General features: G+C 38.8%; 1 protein-coding gene across 1 annotated transcript in view; it reads right to left on the bottom strand.

Moving 5' to 3' along the window:
• Positions 1 to 3443: 3443 nt before the first annotated feature.
• Positions 3444 to 11227, bottom strand: part of MARVELD2 (MARVEL domain containing 2) — a gene marked incomplete at its 5' end in the record, with an annotated part of 15840 nt that continues 8056 nt past the window's right edge. The window contains 3 exons of the mRNA XM_006033011.3: positions 3444 to 4265; positions 5315 to 5365; positions 9503 to 9674. Coding sequence (XP_006033073.3) covers positions 4149 to 4265; positions 5315 to 5365; positions 9503 to 9674 — 340 coding nt within the window. The remainder of the gene's footprint in view (positions 4266 to 5314; positions 5366 to 9502; positions 9675 to 11227) is intronic.

Below are 11227 nucleotides of genomic sequence, written 5' to 3'. Positions count from 1 at the left end.
ACAGTTTAGTTACATTCATAAAAGGATTATACAATTATATACAGAATTTTAGCTGGGGGAAATGGGCTAGAGCTGCTCAGTCTAGACACATGACCGAGGGGATCAGAAACTTTATGGGGGTGGGGAGGGGGCAGGAAAGGCTACTCAAACCTAAGCATTCATAGGAGAGTCTACAAGACTATTGGTCATTTTACCAAGAGCTGTAACCCTCAAGTGCTTTTAAAAGGAATCTGGAGGTGAGGAAATTCCTGTACTAATTCTGTGTTGTTTACCTGTCCCTAAATTCTTCCTAGTCACCACCCACACCCTTAGAAGTCTTAGAAGCATATGGAGTCAGGGTTTGTGTCTGTTTACAAGAAACAGGTGATCAAGCAGAACAGAGGACATGTCTAGGTTGTAACAAAACAGTCACATACAATACAATGTAAATATGTAGAAATCAAAGCATACACTTATAGAATAACTCCCAAGCCATATATCATAGTGTCCCCAAAGCATCTGGCTGTATAGTAATTACTTTTAAGTCTAATTAATTTCAGTCCCATAACAAGTCCTTTATAGATGTATTGGTTTGTCTGGGTACATATTTTAAGAAGAGTTACTACTGGTAGTTTTAACAAGAAATGACCTACTATACAAATATTTATATATTTGTATTAATATCTGAAGTATGTATATACATGCAAACATACATTTCAGATATCAAATACAAGTTTTCAAGTTTAAATTTCCTATAGAAGAACATGACTGTAAGTTGCTGCTCACACAACATGCGTGTTGTATTTGTTTTTTCTTGGCTTTAAACATGGTACATTTATAGTGGGATGAGCAATGGGACCACAGTAGCAACATGCAAAGATGTCAAACTTTTATATTTCATATCCTGAGTACTCATCAACTTGATATTATGTATATTGACAGAATGTTCTTCATTTTAAGTTTTCCCCGTTTTCTTTCAAAGGGCATTGAGGTGAGAAGTTTGTAACTTAAACCAACTTCAATTAGATACTAGTGCTGAAGAACAGTGGTATAAGCTTTAGGAGTCTGGAATAGATCTTTTCTTAAAGATTCAGAAAGTTACAAAGTTGCATTACTTATTTTAGGCTTGAGATGGTGTCCATTATTTCTGTGCTTTAAGTTGTAACCACGCATTAAAAAAATTCAGTTGAAGGGGGCAGGAGAGGGAAAGAAGAAATCTTTAACAAAATCCTGAATGCAATCCTAATAACAGCTCTTGCTTCCAAGTAAATGCAATAATAAATAAGACCATGTGCACTGTAGTTACGTTCTGACTTTGGAAATCTAAATAATGCATCTCAGAATAAAGTGTCCAGCAACATGCTTGTTTTAGAAAATTTCACTGCAAATAGGTTATAGGAAAAGAAAGCATAATACTATTTTAGTGCATTTATTTAGTAAAAAAAGCTCATACAAAGATATGAAGAGTCATACAAAGATCAAGAAAACGACATGATTTACTAACTTATTAAAACATTTACAATGGTTACATAAGAAAGTTTTATAAATTCAATCCTTATTCATCATACGCTTTAATATACAAATATAAACTAAAGGCCAAACTCTATTCCATTTATTGAGTGTCCAAGTGGCTTTAGGTACCCTTTCACCTTGTTAAGTCCCTGAAAATCCATGAATGTATTTATTTTTGTAGTATGCCTTTAGGATTGAGTCTCAAAAAACCACTGAGGAGGAGGGAGGCCCACTCATCTTTTGCATGAACTGTTTTTGAAGGATGTGGGCAGTGTGTAAATGGACTGAGACACTCAATAGGTAGAATACAATCTAGCCTTAATTCTCTAGAGAGGATTTTGCTGTTATTCACTGACAAAATATTCTACTAGGACTTGTATCAGATGTCTCCATTTTACACTCTGCATGCTTCTGATTTTTCTTTTGAACTGAGAATTAAATTTTATTCTGTAATCATCACCTGAATCAGTTTACCATTAACTGGCCCAGCAACTGTTCAGTTCACTCCAACAAGAGAGTTCTTTTCCTCTGTGAAAGTACAGGTGTTTCCTTTCTCAGTTTAATACATGCATTTCTACTAACATCACCCAAAGGGCTAGTCCTGTAGTAATATTAGCAGGCTTGACATGAGTTTAACTTCTTAATTCACACAGTATTATAGTAATGGGTAACTATAAATTAGTTACCTCACCTCTGCAAAAGGGAGGTTAGAATCATGCTATGCTGTGGTTGCTAATATAGGACCCTGTTCTTCAATCATTATACAGACATAACTACCATTTCTTGAAGGTCTGCATGATAAAGGACTGAAAAAATATAAGACCTAGTTAAATAATCAGGTTTAGGCAGCAAGGTGAAAGAAAAAAAAGGAGGCTGGAACTGCACTTTTCGCCCTTCTGCCAGCCACTGCCACTCACTGACTTGTGAGAATGCTATGGCTGACCTTATAAGACAGAAGTGATCCTTAAGCCAACAAATTCAATCAGAACTGAAAAATCTTAATGAATGTGATTTAACAGATCACTTAAAGACGGTAAGGGCACTTTTACATGTGCTTTGGGGATGGGGGAGGGGTGGCGCTTTAATTACAGCGGCTCCGAGAACTGCTGTAATTAAAGCATTGCAGTGTCTTGTGTATCAGCGTCTGTGCTTAAAAATGGTGGTGGGGGGCTCTTGAATTTAAGCTCATTCGGTAAACTTTAGTTCAAGTGCCCCCCACCGCTATTTTTAAGCTGATGATACACGAGATGCAGGAGGCACTGGAGTGTGGTAATTACCATGCTCTAGCAGCCTCAATTAATCAGGTCTGCTCTGACACGCTGTAATTATAGTCTTACTGAAATCAGTGAAAAAACTCAGTATTCTTAAATGCTCTGCTGAATAAATCCGATAAGAAGAGCCCATCTTATACCATATGGGCAATAAGCCAAGTCATTATCCTGAGCTCCTAGTGCATGTGCATATGCTTATTATCAGGGATCTGGGTTTTCCAAGTCCCATGGAAAAATAGAGTAAAACACAGATTTACCCCCTTGCAGGAGTAAAACGCAGATTTCTCATTTTAGCAGAGAAACCTGCAGATTTTGCAGTTTTGCAATGAGCCTTCTGCAGGCTGGCAGAGTTCCAGCCTGCAAGGGGCTGAAAGGGAGCGGGGTCAGACAGGGGGCTCCATGTGTATGTATATGCACATGGCAGCTAGGCAGCCTGGAGAGCAGCTCCGGCAGGTAAGTGGTGGGGGGGATTGAAGCCCCCATAGGGAGGGAGTTGGGCAGGGCTGGGACTGCTGCCCAGCCAGGCAGTGCATGAGGCTTGGGGCCCAGGGTCACAATGGCTGGCTGCAGGGCCCCAGCAAGTAGCAGGACAGGGCTGTGGGCAGCTTGTCTTGGGGTGGGGCTGGGTCCCTGCTGCTATGTGCACTCCTGGGTACATGCTGCACCAGGGCAGCAGCAGGGACAGAGGTGCGGGGTTCTGCCCCTCACTGCTGCTGTGTGCAGAGGGGACATGTCACCAGGGCAGTGCAAAGCTTGCAGTGGCAAGCAGCTTTGCTGAGCAGACCTGCTGTTCCCTGCAGTGTCAGGTTGCACACACTGAGCTGAGGAGGCCTTGCAGGGGGGGCAGCAGAGCAGGAGCCTGAGCCTGAGGTGTGCGGTGGGAGGGGGGCGGCGTGAGAAGCACCAGCAGGGTGGGTGGGGGTAGGAGTGAAGGACACTAGCAGGGCTGGGGCGCAGTAGTGGGGGCTTTCATTTCAATCACAGATTTGGGGGGGTTTATAAAAGAATTTGCAACTTTTTATCCATACGATTGAATGCTGGGTGATGCACACATTTAAAAAATAGAGAAAAGAAAAAGAATGAATTATTTCACATATGAATGAAAGAAATGGAACAGACTTTGGCCTCAAATCTGCTATTAATAAAGAATCAGATTAATATAGGTGCCCTGAAAAAAGTCATGTAACTTCATTAAATTGCCTTTAAATTTTGCCTGTTTTGTGCAAAGCCTGTCAGAAATTCACATAATTTAAACAGGTTACATATAAAGCATTGATTCAGAAAGTAATTGGTTTCACAGTTGGAAATTTACAGTAAATAAATATTTTAAAATTATAATTTCTAGTTAAAAATAGTAAATATCTTCTACATAAAGTTCTGGTAATTCTAAGTTTGCACATTCCAATTCATAACTTTATCATAGTCTTGAATTCGTTGTTTTATGTGAGAGAGTTTATTCTTTAGGTATTCACAACGCTCTTTTTTCTCCAGAAAGGAAGGATCCTGTAAGAAATATGTAAGCAATTCTATAATTTATACAATGTACCCTTCAGTTTTCTTTAAGAACAATCATTCATTAGTATTTGCAGCCCACAGTCAACTGCAATCATATATGGATCCTTGCCCTCAAAGAACATTTTTCCCTCGGGCATAATTTCTTACCCCCATTCTTCTTCCCTTTGTGGGCTTAAGTGAGACTATGTGATTTTAGCATACATATTAACCATTTAATAGAAAAGTATTTTTAATATTATTTGACTATGTTATGTTCAGCAATCCTGTTCAGACTCTCTCTGTGTGCATGTGTTTTGGCATAGTTTACTTGATGATAAAAATAAAAACTATGTACAAAACTCAAATGAAAAACAGTGAAAAAAAGGCACATTTTAAAATGTTCACTATGAACCAAATAAAAAAGAAATTTATGAATAAAGAGATTTGTTAAACCCAAGATTTTAATGGGATACAAACAATTATCCGGATTCAAAACTGGCCTACCACAACTGTCATCAAGTAAAACTCTTTTAGATTCCAGCAATGCAAGAATGGTATATATTCTGCTCCTCCACCAAATATTTTGAGTCGAAAGAAAATTTGAGAATGTGTCTCAGGTAGTTCTGCCACTGACAAAACTCTTGTTTTTTTTCTTGTACAGGTAAATAGAAATGGACTGGCTCCAAGAATTAACTGAATGATGTTCGGCACCCTCTGAAGGCAAATGCTAATAGATGGGACCTACTGACAAACAGATAAATATTTTATTTTAAGAAATTCAACAGTTTCCTTTCAAGGCTGATTTATAGATCTAATCTTATTGGAAGAAGTGACTATCATTGAAGATTGGGATAGGTTGAGTATTAATTTTACCCACTTTCTTGAATATCCAGAGTTTTAAATGACAAATACGTATCTCTCTAACAGTTGTGGATATGCAAGAAGGCTGGGCATACCTCTAGCCAACAGGCTGTGCTTACTTTTGACTTGTATCCTCTCAACTAACCATAGATTAGTACTGCAAGCTAGCATTAGGATGTAAAGCTGATCATACTCACATTCTTTTTTGTATTATACTCCTGTAGCACTTTTGAAATCCTTTCCTGTTCCTATAAAAAAAAAAAAAAAATGGGGGGGAGGTTAAGAGTTGATAAAACTCATGTTTGCTCAGTATTCTTCTGTTCATGCTTCTGTCATATGTTAGAAGTAATCTGATATGGTTACAATTACTGTTAGTTTTTGTTTTAACCATAAACTGTAATTTGTTGAATTGTCGAGCAGGTCACAATAAAATTTTATTAAAACTAAAATTTAGTAATTCATTTGAATTGTTTTCAAGTTTGGTAAGAAGTGATGGAATAGTAAGATGGGCGGAAGTTATTCATGATTAAGTTTTACGGAACTGATGACTTTAATACAAAGACAATTTTGGGGGGACATTGAGTCCATCATGCCTGGTCATCTTATTGTAAGCTATTTCTCCACACAGAAACAGTTTCCAATTGGCTAAGACTGTCCCTGGACTTCTTCTTAAATGTTATTATTAATGAATATAGCTCATAAGAGATTTAATATTCAAAAACATGCTCAAACCCCAAAATATAAATAAAGACAGATATTAACTTATCAACAGTACTACCACAAACCAATTCAGTGTCCACAGAAGTTGTGTGTTCCCTTCCTTTCCTCCCCCAGGCTAAGCACAGACAGTCAAAAAGCTCAAGGCTGAATCTTTGCAAGTTACTCTAAACTGCGTAGATTGAACTGATATGCAAGTGAACAGACATCCACTTTTGATTCCAGAAATGCAGCCACAGGCCTGCAATGGTTCAGGCCAGGAGGCACTAGAGCACACCTCCCTGCTCTGCTGCAGCAGACCGCTTGGGCCAGCCCACTCACCCTGTTGGGGCGGGGGGGGGGGAGGAGGGAAAGCATCCTGGACTGCTGGGAGACTGAGAGTTAAATTGAATTTGGAGGGGATCTGGGACATAAGTTCAATAAACCAACTGAACTTAAATCAGTTAAGTCTGATACTACATTCATCAGTGTTTACCTTAAACTGGTTTCGGCCATTTTGAAAGAGGCTTATGTGCATTGAACTTCTGTTGTGTTACAGATCTGAACTGGTGTCTGATCACTTGTACCAGTTTATAGGTAATTTCTGTCCCTAGCCCCCGTCTCCAAAAATTTGTCAATGTTTCTGCTATTACCAAGCCCAAGCCTTCGTCTCTGTGCAACAATTCACTCCACCCTTTTCCCTAAGACTGCATAACAGAAATGTCATTATCTTCTACTCATCTCTGCTTTTAATTTTTAAATTTATTCTTAAGTGTTAACTCACAGAACTTGCATTTCAATATTCAAAAAAGTTTCTCAAATGTTCTGGCTTAGACACAGAAGATAATTCTTTTTCAGAAAATCCCAAAACTTTCTGCCAGATTTCAAAGTAAGCATCTTTATACCTTCTCCCCTGCAGAATGCTGACTTGATAGGACACCTTTTCCATTACTAAAACTTCCCAAACTTTTTTAAAACAGTCAGTGATTTTAGGAGCGTTACTACTCTTCCATGCTTTGCAGCTGTAATTCTTTCAGCCACTAGAAAACAAGGAATTAATTCCCTGTGACACTTATGTGTTGCAGAGTTCTTAGGCAGGTTCAAAAGGAACACTAAGGGGTTATTTGATAATCGGCATCCTCTTGTTTCCATTACCATGTCTCCAACTTTCTTCTACAACAGTTTAATTCTGGGACAGATCTACCACATGTGGTAGAATTCTCCCAACTGATTACATTCCCTCCATCATTTGCCTGTACCTATATCATAAAGGCATTTAATTTTAAGTGGGGCCAGATACCTTTGATATAGGATTTTAAGTTCTCTTTTATTGCTGTAGACACAGATGTATGAGGAGGTGGTCTCCCATTGTTCCAGGCGGTCTCCCAGTCTACAGCACCACTTTTTATTCCAATATCACTAGTCCACTTTGTGTTTTTTCACTATATGGCTATTTAAAATTGCTTTATATAAAACACAGAAAATAGACTTGTACGTATCATATGCATGACCAATAATTTTCTCAAATTCCGTCTACTGAAGTTTACCTTTCTTTAGGAGTGTATAGAAAAGCATTCTACTTGCAGGTATTAGAAAAAAATAAATTGTAATGTCACCTGCAGTACAAATACTACTACTTCAAAAAAAAAAAAAAAAAAAATCTAAATATATTTTCTTTAAATAGCTATCCAATATGTATGATAACAATGTTTCCAGATATTAAAGCTTCCTAATGAATTATCAGGATTAAATTCAATATTATTATTATTATTATTAAAATTATGCTATGAGCTTAATTTCTTATATGTGTTGTCCCCGGTTGTCATTGTTATTTTCATAAAAGGGCAGTTATTAGAGGTGCACTGATACATCGGTCTGGTATTGGATCAGTACCGATAAAAGAAAATTTGTTGCATTGGATATTGGCCTGATGGGCCGATAATTTGGCTGATAAATACCCGTGCTGAGTGCAGCTGCAGGGCAGCACAGAGCAGAGCTGAGAATGTGGAGATCTGCCTCCAGCTGTTAATTCAGAAGGGGAGGGAAGAGGTGTGGGGGAGGCAGATCAATGCCTCTGCGATGAGGGAGGGAGGGGGCAGGCGCTGCCCAAGGGGATGGGGGCGTGGAATGGAGGCATGGTTCCTGATGGGGAGGCTCCCACCACTGCTTGCGCCCTGGTAGGTCGAGGGGGTATGCCCCTCACATCTGCGTGGGGTGGGGCAGGGCAGGCTGCAGCCGGTGCCGCATGGCTCTTCTCAGCAGTGGCTGGGCTCGGAGTGGGTGCCAGCGGCACTGAGAGGGGCTGCAGCCACCCCAAAATTTCGCTGCTGCTCTGCTCCCAGTGCCGCCACTGCTGCCAGCCACCAGACGCAGCGTTGGCTCTTCCCAGCACGTGGGTGGAAGTGGTACATAGATCCAGGCTGCGCCTGGCGATGCGGGGCTAGGAGTGGAGCAGTGGCAAAATCTGGGGTGGTTGCAGCCCCTTCCAGTGCCACCGAGAAGAGATGCGCAGGGCGGGCTGCAGCCTGCCCCACACAGATCTGGGGGGCAATACCCCCCCTGCCTTCCTGGAGTGCAAGCAGCGGTGGGAGCCACCCTGTCCCTATGAGCTGTGCCTCCGTCCTGGGCACCCATCTGCCTATGGATAGCGTTTGCCCCTACCACCTCCTTTCCTCACTGGGGGGGCACTGATCTGTGCCCCCACACCCCTTCTACCACAACAGACTTACCACCTGGAGGCAGCTGTATTGGAAATCAAATTGGTATCAGCTGATATGACTCCTTATATATCGGCTATTGGTATCAGCCCCCAAAATCTCTATTGGTGCACCCCTAGCAATTATATATAGAATTTTGCCTGGAAATTTTTTTAGCCATGGTAATAGGTTAAGTTTGACTGCTAGACAGCATGTTTGCTCTATCTTTACTCTGTGCTTATTGTGAATGGTGTTATCCAATACACCAAATTTCTAAGTTGGCTGCTTGGTAGTAACATTGAATGTTTGGAAGCATCTATCTCCCCTTTTGCTGAGCTCTTTGCAGGATAGAATTTTTTAATCTAGGCTTCTTATTTCCCTAAATACATTTATTTATCATAGCCTGCCACTCAACTAAGAGATTTGCTGGCACTATAAAGTAGTTTGGAACAGAAAATTAATCAAAGCTGAAATATTAATTTTGACTGCTGTGAATCTACTTAACTTTATTATTTCTTCCTGTAGTTCAGACAGTGCATTAAATTTGTTTTGTAAAGTATAACCTAGCATCATTTGCATATAATGCTAATTTATGCTCTTTTTGTACTATGTTTATTCCCTGCATGTTCAGATTATTTCTGACTGTTTGAACAAATGGTTTCATTCACACAGCAAAAAGGAGGGGTGATAATGGGCATTCTTGATATACACTTCTTAAAATGGGATTTTTTTCTAATAAGCATCCATTTACTCTTATGGCTACATATGGATTAATGCACAGAGCCGATATCCAGGTTTGAAACTTTGGTCCTAGTCCAAAAGCATCTAAAGATTTTTCAAAACTGCCAAATGGTTCGATCAATAGCTTTTTCAGCAACCAGTGATAAAAGGAAGTGGGGTTCATTAGTCACTTCTGTTCTTGGTTTTCTACATCACAACTTTGAGTTTCTTTATAAACGACTGAGTTTCTTTTCTTTCTATTTAGGTACTTACAAGCATGTTTCCAGAGTGATGAGGCAACTTTCTCATCCATGTATCTAATTCATCAAATTTTTTTAAGACAGCTTGAACTTCAGCAGAGAGCTCTTTATACTCAGCAAACTGATCATTGAACACAGCTTTATAGCGCTCTCGCATTTCATCTGTCTGAATGGCTGGGTATTTCCTATTAAAAAAAACAAACAAAAAAAATCTATTATTTGCACCAGAATGATAACTTTCCCAAAAATTGTGAATTTGATTTCCTAAGTAATTTTTGTTAATATTACACAGAACTTTCAGCATGTTATATATATGATTTTGAAATGCAGGGTTGGTTAGACAAATTAGTATTCCTTAAAATGTACCTTGTGAAACTATCTGCTGCTCTATCAGTTTGAAGAGGCTATTAATTTAGTATGAATTTTACTCATATCTCAATTTCCTTGGCCAGAAGTTCTCAGTTCTGGCTTAATTTGTCATACTGTAATGCATATTTATGCATACAATGCTACAGGAAAATCATAGCAACAACTGAATTTTCATTATACTGTTTTTACAAGATTTAACCGTGATAAAAAGGTGGATATAAGAGTTAAATTTAAAAATCATGATTATTTCTTTAACATCAGAAGTCTCTCTCTGAGTGCCTGAGGATATTTGTTTCCCTGTTTAGAAAGTCAAAAAAATAGTTTTGGATTACCTGGATTGAAATATAGTTTGTCCTTTTTCTGTTTAAGAGGCAAAGGAAACTGCAAAGGAAACTGCTGTTTGCAAAAAAACTGGAATGGCAGTTTCATGTTAAGGGAAAAAAAATAACTTCAGAACTCTTCCCTGAAAATAGTTGAAGTCAAAGGACGTTACTGCTGGATCTCTCTGCTTGGAGAAAAGCGAGATCAGAATTTTAAAAGTTACAATTCTCCAAGTTCTGTGGTAATTACTGACCAATAATCAAAAAATAGGTAAAATGAGCAGAAAAAAAATTACAAAGCAAGAAATATGACCAGGAATGTGCAGAGAAGTCACAGATAAAGGATGCAGCACTAGGTACAATCAGTGCAAGGAATATTTCTTTAATTCCTTAGAAACATTAAGAAAGTAATATATTTGCCCTCACGTGCTATGTTTATTGTTTACTATTTCAGACATCTGCATTAAGACATTATAGCAGTCTTGTATCTAAAGGTATGTCAAAGTAGTAGAGAGAGAGACAAATCTACTCCACAGGTCACTTTTAAATTCAAGCACAAAACTGACCTAACTTCTTAAATAGTTAAATACTAGTAAAAGAATATTACTTCCCAGAGAGCCTACAAACAATAAAAGATTGTGCCTCAGTTTTCCTACCCCAGGATCCCATATCCAGTCATTAAGTGTCAAACCTCAAACTTTATTTTTGCCAATTACAGGTTCAGTCACACACTTTAAAGAAGGGCTATGTTGCAGATTTGTCACCAGCTGGTTCAAGCTGTAAGTAATGGAATTTCCTGTACTTTTGTTTTTGATTTATTTCTCTATATTCATGTCCTTCCCCAGTTACTTGATAATTAGGTTAACTTTAGATTTAATACTGAACCAAACTTTCCATTTTAAATATTAATTTTTTCAAGTATTCTGCATTTACATACAAGACAGACAGGGAGCCAGTAGTTACCATTCACTTCATCAGTAAGAAGTCTGAGACCCGCAGAGAATGAAGTATGATATAAAGGCTGAAATTGTTAGAGGAGACACGGGGGG

This window comes from Alligator sinensis, unplaced genomic scaffold (assembly GCF_000455745.1).
Source record: "Alligator sinensis unplaced genomic scaffold, ASM45574v1 scaffold541_1, whole genome shotgun sequence".
In the NCBI taxonomy this organism is placed as follows: Eukaryota; Metazoa; Chordata; order Crocodylia; family Alligatoridae; genus Alligator; species Alligator sinensis.
This window is presented reverse-complemented; position numbering and strand designations above follow the sequence as displayed.